The following is a 20,693-nucleotide window of genomic DNA, read 5'->3' as shown; positions in this document are numbered from 1 at the left end:
TATGAAAATTAAGCAAAAAGAGCAAATTAATAATACTGAGAAATGAGCTTATTAATTAACTAAATTAACTAGAGGATCAGAGAGGCGATACCGCCTTCGGATATTGCACCACCAGCTGGAGTAAATGCATTCATATGGACCCCCCCCCAAAAAAAAGGGACACCACCACCAATCTTGTGCTTGACAAGCTCTATAAAATGCAATCAACAAGAGTTCTCAAAATATGAAAAAAAATATAGCTAAAAATGGTACAATCAAGCAGATTTTTGAATTGAAATGCATTTTACTAACAATGATCACTCCTGTGATTCTCTAGACAATAGGCCTATTGGTTTTCCTTGAAATGTGTTGTCACTGTTGCATATATGCTAACAAAAGAGAAAACCTCCCCGTGTTGTGTTTAAAATTTGGGGAAAATTATTAAATGTGCCGGAGAAAATAAGATCGTGCCGAGTGGATAATTTCCGGAAAAAATGTATATGGAAGGCCATTCAGGCACTATTTAACAGCCAAAACCTACTTTAACTATCTAAACTTAAATCTACTAAATTAGTTTTGGTCATTTTAATCATTCGTCAAAATCTAACAATCAATAAACGATTCAAAAGTCAGTTACCGCAACTCAACAATGTATTTTTGCGTGAATGGCGTGAATGCATGGAACGCCATTCATGCAAAAAATGCAGACGTCAATTCAACAATCTATCGGCACTATTTAACAGCCAAAACCTACTTTAACTATCTAAACTTAATTCTACTAAATTAGTTTTGGTCATTTAAATCATTCGTCAAAATCTAACAATCAATAAACGATTCAAAAGTCAGTTACTGCAACTCAACAATGCATTTTTTGCATGAATGGCAGGAATGCATAGAACACCATTCACGCAAAAAATGCCGACGTCAACTCAACAATCAGTTACCGTAATTCAACACTCAGTTGTCACAAATGGTCATTCGCGGACTTAACACCAGATGGCGCGCGCGCACCGTCAGCGATCTGAAACGTCCTTGACCTTTTCCATGTTTTCAATTCCGCATATTATGCGAGTACATGTGGTTCATCGTGTTCGTATTGTCATGATATAGTTAAGTATATTATAGTAGGATTGCATTCAATCACATCATACTGAAATTAGAAATGGCAATGAACCACATGTAGGGCCTACTCGCATAATGTGCGGAATAGCATAGGTCTTAAACTACTGCGCATGCGCGAAAAGTACGCTGTTTGAAATAAACATTTATTTTCTCTTCATTGTAATAGGGGAATTCCTTGCGCATTTATAGTGTTATATGTGGCACCAAGGGGATTTTCCACCCCTCCCCCACTCTTGATTAATAAAATTATTCATCGGGAGGAATGAAAATTATATTGCAAAATACATTAAAAATCGTAGGAAGGTTAATTGCAGATAATGCTGTGAGGATATTCAAGGGGGTCATGCCGATACTCCCCCGCACCGATACTCCCCCGCCCTAATACTCCCCCGCACTGATACTTCCCCTTAGTAAATTTTTGCATTATGCACATCGATACGACCCCACACCGATAGATCCCCGCATCGATAAATCCCCTCTAAAATTGCCGTTACACGCGCACCGTTACTCCCCCGCATCATTACTCCCCCTATGAAATTTCCACGAAACTGAGGGTCTGGGTAACGGAGAGTCAGCCCTCCATTTAATTATACAGGTCAGGGTCAGTCTACGTAAGTGGGTCAAAATCTAGGGCGGGGCCTTTATGCTTACAATTGAACATCGGTATTGTACAAAAGAAGCCGCAAAGTTCCTAAAAAAATCTTGGGCGACAACACATTAGTCTCGGTCACAACCGGCTGCACGGGCTCTTTCCACCCATTTGATTCCAAATTTTGCAGAGAATCTCATGTGCCACGCAAGTCCTTTATGCGAAATTTCGAGTTCGCACGTATGTAAGCACGTACGGAGGATACTGAACATTTCCAATAGATTCTACAAATAATCTTCAAACAGCGAGGCCGCAAGCGTAACTTGCTCTTTTTGCAAGGAGTTTGCGAGGAGTTTGCAAGTGAGACTTGCGTGGTCCAAGATGCAAGTCGCAAGCAATGAAAGAGAAAGTGCCCTTTGCATGTTGAGTACGGCGCATGCCCTCACATCTATGATGTGTTAAGTCGAAAACATGGCGGGACTGCGAGAATAAAAGGTGTGCTCACGACGCATGCTTGTGTCTCTACAATTTCGTTGTCCGACAATTTTCAAAAAATTTTGAATTTTGCTCAATTCAGATTCTAATATGCCTCCAAAAGACAAGGGAAAGAAGCTTAAAGAGCAGAAAAGAAGGTTGGAGGAAGAAAACTTAATAATTTAACAAAATCATGGTTGCCTGAAGAAAAGACATAGCTGCTTTATCTTAGATTAAAACTAACGTTGCTTTAAGTAAATAAAGAAAATAAATAAATACGGTAACTACAGCAGGAGAACAATATTAATTTTGCAAAAACATTTCTCAAAAATCACAAGGCAGAGCTGTAGGCCTATGTACTGTCAAGCTGCACACAAAGTCTGAGATCGACTTCGTGTAACGTTCTTTATTTTCCCCAATATATTTCGAATAAAATGTGTCAATTATGGGTCCCAAGAGGGTGGTGCATCTTGAAAAAAAAAGCATTATAGAAAGGGTTTTGAATCACGAATTGTGTTTACAAAGCCAAGGGAATCTTTGCTTTGGGGGAGTAGTGTTTTTGCGGAGTATTGGTACGCGGGAGTATCAGTGGGGGGAAGTATCGATGTGGGGATGTAAAGAAGCGGGGGAGTATCGTTGCGGGGGAGTATTGGTGCAGGGATGTAAAGAAGCGCGGGAGTATCGGTGCGGGGGAGTATTGGTGCGGGGACGTATAGGCATGTAACCACATTCTAGTTGGGGGCGAACTCGGCCAATATAAAATTTTTAACTTCGTCTTACGATTTTGGAGCGCCTGTTTTACTTTTTGAAAGCGAGGCAATGGAACCAAACAATACGAATCTCATAAAAATTGATATTTTTAAATAGAGTTTATAGCCGGGCGTACATCAAAAGGCGACTCGTTTATTATTGTGATATGTAATAATAATTAATATAAAAGATACGATATAATAGGTTCTTGTCGATGGCCTATTTATTAGCTTTATTGATTTTTTTAAAGTATTAGGAGATTAAAAACACAAAAGCTGAATGGTTTCAAATTGAGGCACCACGTATTAACCATGGAAAAGGTCAAGGACATTTCAGATCGCTGACGGTGCGCGCGCGCCATCTGGTGTTAAGTCCGCGAATGACCATTTGCAGTAACTGATTGTTGAGTTGCGATAACTAATTGTTGAGTTGCGATAACTGATTGTTGAGTTGCTGTAACTGATTGTTGAGTTGCGATAACTGATTGTTGAGTTGCGGTAACTGATTGTTGAGTTGCGGTAACTGACTTTTGAATCGTTTATTGATTGTTAGATTTTGACGAATGATTTAAATGACCAAAACTAATTTAGTAGAATTAAGTCTAGATAGTTAAAGTAGGTTTTGGCTGTTAAATAGTGCCGATAGATTGTTGAATTGACGTCTGCATTTTTTGCGTGAGGTGTTCCATAAAAATAACCGTGCCGGCACGTTTATTTGGCACTTCAGAGTATCTTTGCCAGTTTTGAAAGTATAAGCATTTAAAAAGTTGCAAAGTTCAGCTTATGGTGAAAAGTAGGTCAAAGGTCAATTTTAAGGTCACAGTTAGATTGCCAATATATGCCTTCCTATTCAAATTCAATAGTTAAAAAAAATTAATTGAAATAAAGAAAAGGTCATTTTGGTTAAAATTCTTGAAATGGGAGGTGTTCAGAAGTTCCAGATGTTCAATTTTCATGAAATAATGTCATTTTTGACCAGAAGTTGTCTACCTCGCCAAGCCTTATGTTTTATTTTCCAGGGGTTCAAAATTTATTACAAATTACCGTATTGCACATTTTGCTTTCACCACCACAATGTACTTTTTGATACAGCATAACTCGTAAACCGTATGGAAATAAAAAAAAAAAACGGAGATCACCCCTACTGTTGGGCTTGACATGCTCTACTAAATGCAAAAAAGAACAGGTCTCTAGCATTAACGGTTCTTGAATAAGAGACAGTTTTCAGTTTCGGTATCTTATGGCTGCTACTCCCGTGAAAATGCATCGATTGACCCCAAACTCACGGAGATGAAAGATGACCTGAACTGTAACACCTGCCAATAATATTATAGTTAAGGTCTGTGTAGTTTCTGAATATTAGCACAAATAAATTTTTTTTGTAAAAAATTTCGTTTTTTTGAAAATTTTGGCAGGTTTGACCTTGAAATAAAGGTCAAAGGTAAAATCCAAGGGCCTATTTGAAATCTCCACTTTTGACTTTTGGTCAGCTGTCTGTAGAAATTTTTCCCATAATTCCTTCGGTAGGGTAGATGATTAGCATTTAATTTTGTCATTTTTGGACAAGGGTGCATTGCAATGAGTGCCACACCTAGACCCCAGCACCGACAAAACCCAAATTTTACGTGGAACGAGTTGAGATTATAGGTGACCTAAATCCAAGAGATGGGTACGCAGGCCCTTGTAGTCTAGGAGGAGAAGCAGTAAGGGTAACATGTCGGCAGAGCCGGCAGAACGATCCGGACGGGACTAAAACCATGTGTATCGCCAGCACATACGCTGGTGGTACAATTAATCAATTACTAATGAACAAATGCTGAAACAGTGAGAATAAAGCTGTCATGGTGGTCTATTGATTAGATCTGAGTGCTTCTCTAGTGGAATATGGTATCACAAGGTTAAAGCCATTTTGTGCTAGAATCAATAAAAATGATTATAATCATTATTTATTAATTCATTTCATGACTTAAAGCTACATGATAACCAGAAAACTACATGAACTACTAATATATATATATATATTACACAACGTTACACCCAGGAATGAGTGAATGAGAGAATTCCCTTGACATTTTATGAAGACAATGCAATAAGATGACAGCCATTTGGTATAAATGTCTGATATCTTTTGCCTAGTACAATGGAAAAAAATCTTTTCTAGCACAAAACCAGCTATATCCTGGGCCAGGAAGAAAAATAATTTTCTCCATTTCTGCACATTTTTTATGGAGATCAAGGAGCGCATCATAAGAACTAACCAAAATGATTGTCTGCACCATTTTCAAAGATAATCAAATCTGTCTACCTCTTTCGATGCTAATGACTAAGTGACAAGCTTAAGGAGCATCAACACACTTCTTGGAGAAAAAGTTTGGAAGCCTCCTCAGTAACTCACAGTAGAGCTGCTCCAGATGCTCGCCAGAGCCATCACCATCTATACACATCCAGGAAGAAAAAATGGGAGATTTCTTGAAGCAGACGAAGAGATACACGAAGAGATAAGAGTCCTTTCAGATCAAAGAATCATCATCGGAGGAGCAAACAAGTTAAATACGTGGCCTGGACTGAAAGATAAGGAGTGGTAATAGAGAACAAGGAAAAGTGTCGTCAAGATCAATTACAACAGCAAACCACATGTGATTGCCTACTATAAGATAAGACAGGCAAACCTTTTGATAACACTATTTTCAAGCAGAGGTCTCTCCGGGTTCTTATAGACAAATGTGTGCATGTAGTAAACATTATTTTCAACCACGCGCACAGAGAGACGAGATAAGAAGTTGGGTTGTTCCTTTCCTTGGAGAATAAAATCAACTTGAGATGATATTGCTTACTCAGTGTGAAGAGTGCAGGAACAGGCATCTCTGAAAACGTCTGGATTTTGAGATTTTTCAGGTAAGTTTTTCATGTTTACAGTGGAATTGAAATCAGTTGATTTAAAAAAATCTCATTGTCAATGATCTGCTTTTTAAATTTTTATGACAACAGAGCAAGAAAGCTTACCCTTTTCATTAACTGTGTGGTTTGCAGTGGTATAAAATGGAATGTTTTGGGTCAAAAATTTAAAAAAATTATAATGCAGCTGTGCTTTAAATATTTAATTCACAGGATTACGGACATAACCCACAACAAAACTTTTTTAAATCTGTAGTTGACATATTATGTCTAGATAAAGAAGATGCTCCTGTATCATCATAACTCTACATATATCAGTTTTGTGGTCAGTGTTTCACAAATAAAGTAAAATAAATATTTTTCACAAATAAAATAAATAAATAAATAATACATAGGAATGACAAAAAAGGTTAAAAAGGAATCATTAACAAGCCTGAATTAAATTAACGAGCCTTAATTAGACTTAAGAATAAGAGAGAAACTCCAACTGATGAGAACATTGTGTTACATATCTAAGCCATCTGTTTTATATCTTATGTAAAGGGCAATTTCTGGTGGAGATACACCTGGAGATCAGAAAAATTAAGTGGAATAATTCGCTTAATGCTTCATGAAAAGTTCATCATGTTTTCTGATCAATGCTTTTTTTTCAGGTGGTGATCAAATTCTCAAATACCTGATAAGGTGTAATGCAGATGCCTTGGATGCATTTTTCATTTAAAAGCCTAAGGTTTATCAGTTTAAGCTGTTCACAAAAATGCTCTCTGACATAAATTACACTTGTTTTGATGCACCCCCAATTTACCTTCCCCATGTCTTGTTAACATAACACTTTGGGGGAATAAAGTTCACGAATAATCGGAATATCGTTTGAGCTTCCACAGAGATTATCACTGATGCTACCTGGACTTTGGACCTCTTCTGAACCCACTTCTGAAGTTAACACCAACCTTTGCCATGTTTTTTCATAAGGAAAAGTACATTTTGCAGTTTAACCTTAAGTTACCTATATACTTTCATGGTTTTTGTCAGGTTCTTATCTTACATTGAATGGGAGTTCTTAGAATCACGTAACAGCTCCACGATGATTAATGGTTGGCAGAGACAGCTGAATCAAGAGGTTATTTCCGAGAAAAAAAGTTACCACAAGTGGTGACTGGCAATTCATGTAATGGCCCCAGTTCAAAGGTGTAATACTGCTATTTGAGCACCTACATATACAGACACACAGTTGCTGAAAAACTGATAATAAACTAAAATAACTTCTACAAAATTTTGTTTCAGACTGCACACTACAATTTCCTTTCAGCAAATGTGGTAACAATGTAACTTTTCAATTTTTTTGTTTGCACTTTTTATAATAAGCATAAAATTCCAGGCCCTGTGATTTTTTGACAGATTTATGATTTATACGAGTGTATTCTGCAATAGGTTTTTTATTGTCTAAAGATGGTAAAAAAAAAGAAAGTGTCATAATCTCGTGTCTTTTTAAGCACATTTTCTACTTCAGCAGTAGTGTTCCTTTTTTAATAATAATAATAATAATAATAATAATAATTTCCCACTTCACCCTAGTCAATTCGCCAATTTTAACCTATATCAAGTTCCTTAAGCTATATCCCTCAGCAGGTATTTCTATTGTTTCTAAAACAGGCAAAATGTCTCAGTTATGTGGACTTCTACTGATTTACCTTGGGTCAAAAAGGATGAGAGAGAGAGAGAGAGAGAGAGAGAGAGAGAGAGAAAGAGAGAGGAATGAAATGGGTCTTTATGCACTTTGGTTGTGTCGTCAGCACATTATATCACATCCAGTCACAATGAGGATAGTCTCAACTAACACACTAAATTTAATGCTGTTTTTATATCTCACCCAGCTTATTTCATTAACAAATGAACAGAGCACACTGTTGTCATTATAGACCTTTAAGTCACCAGGAATAGCACTCTGTATAAATGTCTTGTAGTCAGTTATGCCTGACTGTCTGAGCCTAAGACCACTCTTTTCATTCTCTTTAAAATGCAAAACGATAAAAAAATATGAATCAGTGAAATCACTATGGATCAGTGAAAATAATATGTAGGCCACAGGGACGGAAGATTTGATTGATTTTGTCTATTATGCATGTTATACTCTTTTTTATGTGTGTGAGGAAAAGGGGGAAACTTAAGAGGGGGTGGTGAGGGGTAGGGTGTGTGCGTGGGGGGCGCGGCCATTATGTCCACTGGATGTCCCCCTGACGTCAGTGAGTTAAGAAAACAGCCAGTACATACAATATGATGCAGCTGCTTCTTTCATTATTGATCATCTTACACCAATCTCAGACAAGTCAAGTCATTTCAAAAGCAGAGGTCTGAGTTTTATAATCAAACTGTCATTTCCATAAATTCAGTGTATGACCAATAAGCACTGATCAAAGAAGTCAAAGAACTACCCTAGCTAAGGAAGTTTTGCAAAATCTGCCAAGTGAATGACATCAGTGTGGGAGTGCATAATATCCTCCCCACGTCTCTTAATGTCATTTTCATCCACCCTTCACTGATGATCAGAAGACAAATCAGTAAAAGGTGATGACCTGAAGATAAAGAAACTAAATATGTCCAAAATCATTGTCTACATTCTATATCTGACGCCTTAAAAATGTATTAATTCCAAGGCCTAATCTTTCGACCAACTTGTAACCAAATGGCAGAAAGAAACACAATAGACAGTAGTACTCTTGCTGACAAATTAAAAGAGAACAATTCAATTTTCTGGAGATATAATCAGGCGCTGCTAGGCCCAGGCAGGGGATTGCTTTACTAGAGTTAATACAATTGTCTCTGGACACAGTAGAAAAACAAACTCATTTTCCGTGTCTATGGGGAAATCTTCTTCTCAGGTTGATTTAGTGAATGGGTTAGCTTGGCAGGGCCGAGTTTTTGTTTTAAAGTACATGGGATGTGTTTGAAAATGTCCCAAAGTTATAATTTTTTGTCTTAATATCCTAAAAAGCAACTGACACAGGGACATTTATTTCCCTATTCACACCTTGAAAATTTGAATACAACAAAACCTTAAAAAAAAAAAAAAAAAAAAAAAAAAAAAAAAAAATTATATATATATATATATATATATATATAATGTAAAGCAAGATATAGCGGTCTAAACATCTGGACAGACATTAAGAACTGAATTAAATACGAATGGTATAAAATAATGTTATTAAATCCAAGTGCAGTGATGAATTCTCATAGAAAATTTGTTTTCGCATGAAAATTCGGTTACCTTTAATCACATTCATTGTGAATATTATTACATTACATTAGGTACGCTGCAGATAAACTTATGTAGCAGAAAATTGCTTTCTTCTCTGGGAAAATCTTGGATAAATACCTTCATCTTAAGGGGGAAAGATGGGAGGGGGGGTTCGAATGAACTGCCCTTTTAGCTTTAAAAAAAATTTAAAATGAATCTTATCAAAATTCTGAATTAGGCCCGTTTCTCAAGTTGGGTAAACTAAGGGAGTAAGAAGATCCACTTTTTATCAGAAAAAAATAATCTCCCACTGATACTGCATGGCCATGGGACCGCAATTTTTTCTTTTTTTCTTTTTATTAAAGTTCACTGTGAAACTACTGAATAGCCCTCTGAGATGACAGGTACTTTCAACTGTCATTACTGAAAATGCTACTGCAACATCCATTCTGTTTATCTATTCTTATACTCACCCAACCAAGATGTCAGTTATTATTATGATATCAAAGGGAACAAAGGGTTGCATGATTTGTCCAGAGAATTGTGAAATTACCTTCGGCAAACTCGGAAATAAGCCTGTTCACATCTACAGTGCAAAAAATGTCAGTGAAATTAACTTTTTATATGAAAGAAAACAACTTGAATGCTTCCAGGGAAAATGAACTCTTCAAAAAAGGTCAAAATGAAAAGGAAACTTTTCTTGATTTAATTGAAAATGACCCTTGAAAAGATGTAATCAGTGCATGTTTGAACTAGAATATTCCCAGGACAAATATTAACACAAGATAAAAAAGGAAAAAGAAATGGAACTCCTTTTCACATTGAGCGACACAATTTTTCGTATCACACTGGTTTCAGAGATTTTTGTAAAGGTGTTATCTAAATGGAACACTGTCACTCCACTCCTGTGCTGGCTAGTTAATCATGTTAACTGGACTGAGGCCTTCATAGATAGCTACCTTTCGTTATAATCTCCCAAGAAATAATTAAAAAAAAAAACTATTTAAAAATTTTTTCCCCAACAAAATGAAAAGTTGTCATTCCATCAGGCTTGTAAAAGGGAATAAAACCCTCTGTAGCATAATTAGGAGTTAGGACCAGAAAAACTGTACCGGACCTACCGGTCAATGTGAAATAGGCCAGAGTTTGTATTCAGTAGCCTAGTCATAATGAACCATCCTCCAATGGATAACTGGTACATGAGGACGCAATGTAGGGAAGGTGCAATTTTTCCAGCAGGAGATGCCTTCAACCACATGGTTTTTTCACCATGTCTATAATCAAGGTATAAAGGGAATTCCAATGAGAACAATTAGCACATTCCATTGGTGTTGGTTATATAGGGCTATCTTCCCGTTGGACATAGCTGACCATACTGGAACATGCTTAATTCACACGAGACTTGGTCTCAAATTGAGTTGTTGGACTTCAGGGTAAATTATTATTTTAGCTATATAAATATTTAATGTGTATTGGCTTCCTTTTAAGTAAAACAAGAAAAGCAGAAAAGTAAACAGGATGGGGGGGGGGGGGGGGGGGGGCAAAGTTATCCGTTGCAGTTATTTGATAATAATACTTTGACTAGCGTTTAATTTTTAAATTGTACCATTCCACTCACATATTCTAGTGATAAGGGAATAAGGAATCTCACATTCAAGCATAAACACACACACACGGGTCCAAACAGAAGAAAGTTTTTCACTAACTTGGAGACTTCACAGGCGAATAACCCCTGGCGCCCTCTTTGTCTGTCCCCTGTCTCCATGATCTAACTGCATCTTGGAATGATTTGGCACTGGCCTCTTCATCATACTCCCCATAGAAAAGCGCTCCGCCATCTTGTTTTCCAGTGGCACCATCTTGAGTGTTTTTTGTAACCACACTGTTCCCTTGGCGCCATTCGTTAAGGGCCTGTTGGAAATCTTTCGCATTGGCTTCTTCGTTGACCGTACCATCTAAAAGAGATGGCTGCTGTTTCTTTTGGGTGTGTTGATTGGACTGAATGCTCTTACTCTGGCGCCATTCATTCAAGGCAGCTTGGAAATCGTGTGCATTGGCTTCCTCGTCATAGCTGCCATGTAGGAGAGAAGAGCTGCCATTGCTGGCACCTACAGGACTGGTTCTAGGAATGTTCTGAAATACCATTATAGAATGACTTAATACATCTCTCATATATGTGATATCACACACATTCATCTGACATTTTTTTAATTTCTCAAATGTTAATATGAAAGAAAAACTAAATCACAATGTAGTAGAAGTGTCACAACTACAATTTCAATTCAATTCAATTTATTTCTGTACTGGTACATAGATTGTCATGACCTTGTACAATATGATATACAAACGACGATACAATACAGTTAGTGCATTACCATCTTTATATAATGAAGATAAGTACTAGTAAAATCACTCATAAAATATTCTACCTAAGCAATGAGATAAACCTTGGTGTGATTATAAATTTACCATAAACATACTATAAACATGTTACACAAAAAGAATATGTTTTTAAAAACTTAAAACCACCGTTACATAGCTGTTTACATGGCTGTTCAAAGCCAGTTTGATGACATTGATAATTACGATTAATGACAATTACATAAGACAGATAAGTAAATAAGTTACACAGATATAAATACTGTGCCATGTTCAGTCCCACTGCCGAGTCACTTCTCACAACAGTGGGACCATAAACTGACATTTTAAGGGATATGCTAAGAGTTACCAAGCAGAGCACCCACTTCACTTCTTTTCTTGAATGATTTGATTATAAAGTTGGAGAGGGACACTAAAGTATCTTTGTTGGCACTGTTAAATACATGGCATAATTGACTGTCTGATGACCTTGAATCAGCTTTTAGGAATGAGGTTTTACTGAAAAAGGTGACTCGGTCTGTTTTGTACATTGGGCATTGGAATATAAAATGGTATTCATCCTCAATTACCCCTTGTGTGCACAGGCGACAGATTCTGTCGCACCTTTCAGTTTTTGGCCTGGTGTGCCGCCCAGTTTCAATGTGGAGTTTATGGTCACTAAGACCTAGTTTAGCAAGGGTTGACAAGGTGTCGTAATTTGTTATTTTATCAACATAAGTTGCCCTTTCACACTTTTGGTTAAGTATACAGAAGAGAGATAATTTACTGTTGGCTTGAAGTTTGCTATTGCATATTTGGGTAAAGTGGTCAGTTTGTCTTTGTTTGAAAATTGTGGTGAAGTTTTTTTGGAGGTGACTGGCTAAGCCACACATCACCAAGGCCAAATGTGAAAAGGATTTTTCGGATACCCTCAGACCATGACATACAAGCTGGTCTGAGTGTGTGGACTGCGGGTGGGACATAGGGTGTCAGCAACTTGTAATTATTTATCTCTTGTATGTACGCTTGTTTCATTAGTGTGGCATCAGACATTTGAATAATTTTACACCATAGTTTGACAGATGCAAACTGTATTTTGGTATAGAGGGGAAGGCGGCCAAGTTCAGTGTATACACCATAGTTTGATACGTTTTGATGGAGGCCAAGGATTTGTTCGCAAAATTTTAAGTGCAACTTTTCTGTAGGGCAGATATCCGTTGACACTGAGTAGCCCCATATCTCTGAGCAATATGTAAGGATTGGGGAAATGAGGGTATCAAATAATTTCTCTTTTAAGGATGTGTTAACAATGAGTATATAGAAAAACTGTTGATTATAGAAGCAGTTTGTTAATCTGATTGTGTTCAGCAAGAGTCCCCATGGAGTCAGTGCCCATTAGCAAGGTGGACAAAATTAATTGTGAATGGTGCTGTATCTACATGTACCTGTTGATATTGTCCTGTATCTTTAGTATCGCTGTCTACACTGGATGTGCTATTGCTGGAGGACACCTTCAAAATCTGGGTCCTGGAAAAAGCAAAAATTGATTTTATGAATACAAAATTATAACAATTACTCTAATACTAGTAAAATGCTAGTATGTTATGAATTTGAGCCCTGCAAGAAAAAGTCAGCTTAATGTTATCAACAACAAATCTAATCCAGCCAATCTGAGGCTGGCTTTCAAACACGAGCTACAGTACACATTTTGTCCTTAGCATCATTCTCGTAAGTGTGAAGATTACTTGCATGGTTTTTTCGTTTTATGGCGTTAATGCAGAAAGTGTAGCTATGAACAATGACAACAGACTCAGATGTTGGCCATATGTACAGCCACATTGTTTGTCCATAAACAAATAAATTCACAACTAACACATTTCTGTACACTGTCTTGAAGAACTGTGTGTTCCCAGAGTTTCAGAGACCACTGGAAATGGACCTCTTACAAAAATGGCAGTGGCATGTAGATAGGTAGTACTAGTACAGTCCCCGGCAGCTATTAAATGCCATTGGGCATGTTTTATACCAGGTAAAAATACAGCTTAACTGAAAAATATCCATGCCATTTAGATGACCTTTTTTGGATATGCCGACAGACAAAGTATGCCACTTTTGCATTTACCACCGAGTGAGTAAATATGAGTCACTTTCATAACAGAGATCTGATCCATGTAAATTTCACTCATGGTCACGGTGACAATTAGAACTCAAGAGCTCAAAAAGCGGGTTCACAGATAGTAATTCTTTAAATTGTTTTGAGTAGAGTATACCCCTGTGATAATAAGAAACTAGTTGACATTTCAAGGAAAACTAATTACTCTGCCACACGACACTCATTGTGTGGCCTAATTATAATAACACAAGTGGGGAGTTTGACTGAAACTTTCTCCCGACTCATGATCATTAAATCGAATAACACCACCCTTGCTATGGAACTTAATACGTTCGCGTGTCTATTTTTCAATTGCAAGGTGTGCGGAGGTCATCGCGTGATGTCATGGGGGCCTTTTCATTGTGTTATACCCGTAGGGAGTTTTTGTGCAAGAAATCACATCGTATTTCAGGGGAACATGTTTTTAAAAATACTGTACTGACAACTTTTTTTAGGGGGGGATTATTAATATGATTAGCTATAGAGAATATGGAGACATGTTGGAGAAAAGAACTTTACTTTGGGTAGCTGGCTTCAGAGGATTGGATAAAATGTACCAAATCTGTTAAGTAATGATGTATCCCACCCTTAGAAAAATGAAAGTTTGCAGCAAAATTGTAGCAATATCTTAGTTTTAGTTTTATTTTGCAGCAATGAGTTTGCAGGAGTTTACAAGAAAAATTTATTGCTGCTAATTTGATGCCATATTGAAGCAAAAATTGCAAGAAGGAATTGCAGTTTGCAGCAATATTGCAGCATATTTGCTGTGAATTTGCGGTAGGCCTGATATTTTGCTAAGGGCAGCAGTTTATTCACCTGAAGTTTGGATAGTTAAAAAGGGCAAGGTCGTACTCGTAGCTGTTCCCAATTAACACCTATTTCTGTTTTAAATCTTTTCGACAAGGTGCGCTCATACAGCACAAACAACAATTAGTACATAACATACATTGCCACTAATAAGATTATAGAAAAAAATTTTTTTTTTTAAATACATCTTAATTTCATTAAATTTTTAGACTTATTAAATAATACTTTGGTTGGTTTTATATCTCTTTTAGTTTTTATTTTATTTTAATAGTTTTGAATTAATCTTTGCCTCCTCCAAGTGTTGAGTATAGAATACAAAAAAGCTGCTGAATACAAGTGTTTTTATTTGTTCTACTTTTCCCCATCATCCTTAAATTACAGATTTTGATTTCCCCTGGCCATCTGGGTGCACAATTACCCTGTCTCTACATGGATATTAGTTAACTTTGTATTTTTAAATCCTGTTATATAAATTTTTTCATTACTAATCTCCCTCTCTCTCTTTCTCATTTTATCTCTCTTGCTTTGGCTCTCCCATTCTCTCTTTCTTTTTTTTTTTTGGTTCTCTCTCTCTCTCTCTCTCTCTCTCTCTCTCTCTCTCTCTCTCTCACACACACACACACACAAACACACACACACACACACGAGTACACATTCAATCTCACACACACACACTTCATCTCTGTCTCTCTCAATCTCTATCTCTCTCTTTCTACCCTGCTATCTCCTAAAATACAATCTCACTAAAATAATCTCACTAAAATACGAGCCTGTTGTAAGCCAGCTCCCAGCTTAATTTCTCCTCCCCCATCCCCATACTTCAGACTTCCTGCCTGACAGCTTCTTCATTTTCAATTCCCACATGCACGCTTATCTAATAAGCAGCCATAGGCGAATACATGCAAGAAGCATGTGGAAATTTCAAAATGAAGAAACCACCCAGCCTACATTGGCCCTAAAGCCAAGAATCTTCCATTACATTGCTCGCTTAATAATGAACCTTGGTATTTCATCCTAAAACTATAATAGTCTTTCCTGTGTCTCATCAACCCGATGTTAGTTCAGCAATTACGTCAAATTTTCAAATGCATCGAGGATTTTTTATGCACTTCTATCAGACTCTCAGATCAGTTGTGGTTTTGGGCAGGAAACCAAATAACTTTTTAATAAGTTTGAATCAGCATTTGTAAATATCATGAGCAGACAACTATTTTTTTTTTTTTTTTTGGGGGGGGGGGGGGTAATTAATTTGTGTTGGCCGGATTTATTGAGTAATTACTGTAATGCACTGACAGGAAGCAATGGAACACCTCACTTGATTCCTATCAAAATGTGAGCACTTTTAATTGTAATGGGAAATTTGATCTCTTATCAATCAGGAAAATCTGTCCTGATGTATTAGGTCTAGTTCACGTTGCATTTACTGGTTACTGGTTATGAATCTGTCTTTTTAGGAGAGAGAGAAGAGGGGACAGAAAGAGAGAGAGAGACAGAGAGAGAGAGAGAGAGTATGAGAGGAAGGTGAGAGGGCGAGAGAGAGAGAGAGAGAAGAAAGGGAGAAGGGTGAGAGAGAGAGAGAGAGAGGAAGGGGGAGGTTGAGAGAGAGAGATCAATGTGAGAAAAAGGAAAGGGAAAGAGATGTTGAGAAGGAGGAATAAAGGAGTTAGGAAGTTAAGGGATACTAAGTAAATAATTAAAAAAAGGGGGGTGGGTTTCAAAACAATTATAATGGCAATATATAATAGAAATAATATAATTAAGTAATCCTTTATGGTTTTAATAAAAAAAAATACACAGAATCTTGAGTAAAAATACTCCCTTCATTTAAAGGGCATCTCATATAGAGTGCATCTAAAATCAACAGCTAAAAGTTGTCAACTCCCTAAAGTTTAGTTATAGGCAAATGGTTTACACATGGATGAAAAAAAATTAAAAAAAAAAAAAAAACAATTTTGCCTCCTGAATATAGTCCACAAACATATTTCATAGTTCACACAGTGCTTGGTGAATAGCTACTCGGCTAATGTTTGTACTTTCATTCTTTCCGACATGAAAATAAACTTTATTGTATTGTATTATAGGTACACCAGACTAACCAATCTGTAAAAAACAGGTGTGAACGCATCCCTGGTCACCATGGCGACCACACAATTGCTCCATTAAAACAACATCCTCAACTCTACCATCTTAAATGTTACCGTCTTGAATTACGATGCCGTGAGATGTGACAACATTATTATACGATAACATTAAAAATATGATCTGTCAATTCAAAGCGGAACCATGAAAAGACTTCTCGTCCTGAAAGAAACTAGTACTGGTTGTATTGATGATCAGACACAGGTTGTGCCATGAAAAAGGAATATATATTTTTTGGGCTATGACTGGGCCTTAACCAGCTTCAGGTATCCACAAGATGTAGTATGCTAAGTATCTAAAAGGACTGCTCTTACGTCTGACTTTACGTTTCACCTTATGGACGTTACACATATACTTGCAGTGGCAAAACAGATGAAAGAGCACCACACAATCTTTTTTTTTCTACTACTATGTCCCAGGAGTTTAATGACGAAAAAAAAATTGGTTTCATCTCATGACAGAGATCACTAGATACATCATATGGGATTTTAAAGTCAAGTCCTCTCCTCATCAAAGAAAATATTTTTGACGCCGGAGATAACCATTGCATGACCAGGAGAAAACAAAAGCTGTGAAAGGCACGGGACAGTTAAAGGTAGGTGAAATTGCGCAGGGGCACATTTAGGCCGTCTTCTGGGTCTTCCAGAAGACGGTCAGATTTTTCAATTTATACTCTTTTTTTTTTTTTTTGTTGGAAGACTGTCAAAATTGGAGGATGGACCAACAAAGATAATTTGGAAGACTGTCAGAAAAGAGCTCTGGAGCTGCCCCTGTTGCGTATGGTCTATGTGATAATAAATCTATTTAAAAAAAGCTTTCTGATGACTCTATCTAATTAAATTAGCAATGGGCCTGTGGATAAGTCATAGGAGATATTAATTAAAAGCTGTTATGTTAATAAAGACTTAAACATCTGACAGTATGAAAGCAGAGCTGGAAACTACACGTAATAAGAGTCATACATTACGTGTAAAACAAGGACATTAAAAAGAATTAATTACAGATGAACTAAGAATAAATCAGTTGAGGAATGTCCTATCTTAAGTATGTTGGAATGGCTGGGGAAACGCACCCTTGAGCAAAAACTTTCTAAGATAAAAGATGTGTATTACAAATTAGCGCTGCATTTTTTTAAAGATAGCGTATACACAAACACTGCTTAATCATCAGTAAAAGATAAACATTAATTTTTTTCTTACGTAATAATTTGATCTTTCCAAATGTTGTTTTTAAACATGAACATTAATGGCATATAAATCCCATTAAACCCTTCTACAGAAAGGAAAAAAATCCTGGGAATTGCAAACATTCTTCCTAAATTACCAAGATATATCCTATGTATATAAACATACTGAAAAAAATCAATGTATAAACCAGTTTTTAAAATTCTTAATGTGTATTTTACCATTACAAGTGTGATTCATATGTTACGTTACATTGTCATCGCAAAAGTGGCTCAGAAATTTAAAGCTTAGCTATCAAAATTGGGTTTATAGATTGTAATTCAGTGAAGGCTTTTGGATGTGGTGCATCTTGGCGAAAAACAGAAAAGCTTTTGAAATTTGTAAAACAGAAATAACAAACACTTTTTCTAAAGAATTTTTGAATGCAAAATACTTGTCAAAGATCTGACGGGTCATTTAAATGACTAGTATAAAAAAAGGCATAAAAGGCAGTATGATTTATGACAAAGGCGACTTTCTTGTGATGTTTAAACTGCAAGGACGGGCGAGAAAGGAATCTTGTGCGCCAATTACCTGTATCTATTACACCTTATTGACTTCAACCTTTTGAAGTTTTCAAAAACTTCTCACTTCAATTTTTTTCTTCAGGATGCACTCCTTGACACTTTGTAGTTGTTTAAATCTCAGATGTACACGATTTGGCAAAGAGGTAAGAATATACTACTTTTATCAAGGGAAATAAAATCCTATCATGCAGGTAAAGTAGAAATGTCACACCTTGCTTCTAGGGGTTGCGGTTGGGGTTGTACAAGGTGGGATAGTTCACAAAATATTGCTGGTTTTAGAAGGCATACATATCATATTTAAAAATGTAAGGTTACTAAAAATCAAAATGAGAATTCCAAACTTATTAAGTGAACCTATATACAGGGAAATTTACACACACATGCACGCACACAGGCATGTATGTGAGCACACACACACACACACACACACACACACACACACACACACACACACACAAACACACACACACTTGTACTAACTTTCTTTAAATGATCTTTATAGATATTATGGATTAATGAATAAAATTAAGTGTAGTTTTTGTCAGTAAAAGAAAATTATTCATAACCCCCCCCCTCAAAGAAAGTTTTTTTTCTCCTTGGACTATCTGTCCACATTAAGAGCCCTTTTATAAAGTAAACCTTCAATAAAAATTGTGAGCTTCCATATATTCTGATTACATGGAGGCAATCACCCAATTTTATATGATTAAAATCTTCAGAATATTTGTTCTCCTCTCCTCATCTCAATATAACTGTCGCCTCATCATTCAATTTCCTGACAATAATTGTGACGACAAATCTAACGAAAATTTGACAAAGCAGGAATGCGTAGCATAAACAGAATGAATCATTGAAAGATTAGCATCTTTCCTGGAAAGTACTTATGGGAAGGTTCCGAGAAGACGGGATTCACCAAAAAAGTTTGCAGGGATGATTTATAACCTGGCATTGTTAACTTTACACAGGATGTTTCATTGTTTTCTCATAATCAGCCTTATTACACGGTAGTAGGTTTATTGTCCCAAAGGAATCATTATTATTATCTTTCTTATAAATATTATACCTCATTCTGTCAAAATCTCTTGCATGAAATTGAATTTGTCAAGAAAATAATGCAAGAACTATAAATATATTGCCCTTCAGTGAATTGTTCTCTTGCCCTCTTACTCTGTTTTTATCTCTCTCCCATGCTCTCTCTCCCTCCTTCTCTCCGTCCCTTCTTCTCCATCTCTTTCTCCCACCCCACTCTCTCTCTCCCTCTTCCCTATCTCTGTCTCTGTTTCTCTCTCCTTCCCCTGCCTCTCCTCTCTCCCATCCCTCCTTCTCTCTCTCCTCCCCTCTCTCTCTCTCTCTCTTCGCCTCCCTCTCTCTCTCTCCCTCCCCCCCCTCCTCTCTCTCTCTCTTAACTTACCCCTGGTTCCCCTGGGGGCCTGCAGTAAGTGGCTGGTGTCTTGGAGAGTTGGTCTGAAAGAATCACAAGAAATACATTATATCACTGAAATATCCCTAGGAAGCACAATTATATCTCATCAAGGCTTATTGTCTCAGTGTTTAATTGATTTTTCAATTATAACAATCAATGTGAAATGATATAGCATCCATGTAGGGTTTTCTTAGAAAGGGATTATTTATTAATGGTTTTAGAGACAGTGAATGTCATATACAATTCAATTAACACGTGCTGCAAGAGTAACTTTACTGATCATGTTTTTTTTTGACAATATCATATTGTACTGTAGTTATAACTTACTCTTTCTATACCTTAATCTATGACAATCTACAATATAGCATTCAAGTGCAGTGCGTATGCATGCTTCTGCCACACACACACACACACACATGCACACACACAGACACACACACACACAGACACACACACACACACACTACCAGAAAAGTACACTGTGCACAAACTTGACTTCAGTAATTGACTGACTGAATCATGCTTGGATGAATGCACACAGAAAAACGCATAAACCAATACATGCACATACACACACTAATTCTTAAGCTCATATAATTACTAGAGCTGACTTACTGACTCTCTCTCTCTCTCTCTCTCTCACACACACACACACACATGCACGCACGCACACACACACACACACACACATAATGTACATGCACACACACACACACACACAAATTCACATACACATGTACTCCCCCCAACACACAAGGCACTGCCATATCCCCATGTCATCAATATGAAATATGATAAATATAGGGTTACACTTGGAATAAGGTGTGAAACCCTCTTTCCTAGAATATCATGTGAAATTACGGCCAGGTGTGCTTACAGGTAAAGCTGTTACAGTAATAAGTGCATTATCCAAACCAATTTTGACTTGACTCACTGGAATACCCTGATAGCAAATGTCAAAACAGACAGACTGATGATAAAATAACCTCCAAATAATTCGTATAAAAAAGATAATGAGAGA

The 20,693-nt window shown here is 36.8% G+C and overlaps 2 protein-coding genes across 6 annotated transcripts in view; one reads left to right on the top strand and one right to left on the bottom strand.

Annotated features, from left to right (window-relative positions):
* Window positions 1-20,693, bottom strand: part of LOC106153481 (uncharacterized) — an 88,079-nt gene that overhangs the window by 12,488 nt on the left and 54,898 nt on the right. For both annotated transcript variants that reach the window (XM_086998271.1, XM_013527421.2), the window contains exons 8-10: window positions 19,661-19,713; window positions 12,847-12,928; window positions 10,750-11,176 (exon numbers count right to left, since the gene is read on the bottom strand). In XM_086998271.1, coding sequence (XP_086854397.1) covers window positions 10,750-11,176; window positions 12,847-12,928; window positions 19,661-19,713 — 562 coding nt within the window. The remainder of the gene's footprint in view (window positions 1-10,749; window positions 11,177-12,846; window positions 12,929-19,660; window positions 19,714-20,693) is intronic.
* Window positions 1-20,693, top strand: part of LOC106153482 (adrenocorticotropic hormone receptor) — a 60,348-nt gene that overhangs the window by 2,589 nt on the left and 37,066 nt on the right. For 2 of the 4 annotated variants that reach the window (XM_086998272.1, XM_013527425.3), the window contains exon 2: window positions 5,075-5,808. The gene's annotated coding sequence lies outside the window, so the exon portion shown is untranslated. Of the gene's footprint in view, window positions 1-5,074; window positions 5,809-16,514; window positions 17,095-18,322; window positions 18,393-20,693 lie in introns of those variants that run through there. The other 2 variants (XM_086998273.1, XM_086998274.1) reach the window with 2 other exon arrangements.

This window comes from Lingula anatina, chromosome 10 (genome assembly GCF_051362555.1).
Source record: "Lingula anatina isolate TDL-2025a chromosome 10, LinAna3.0, whole genome shotgun sequence".
NCBI lineage: Eukaryota > Metazoa > Brachiopoda > Lingulata > Lingulida > Lingulidae > Lingula > Lingula anatina.
Note: the sequence above shows the minus strand (reverse complement) of the source record. Positions and strands in the feature narration are given on the sequence as shown.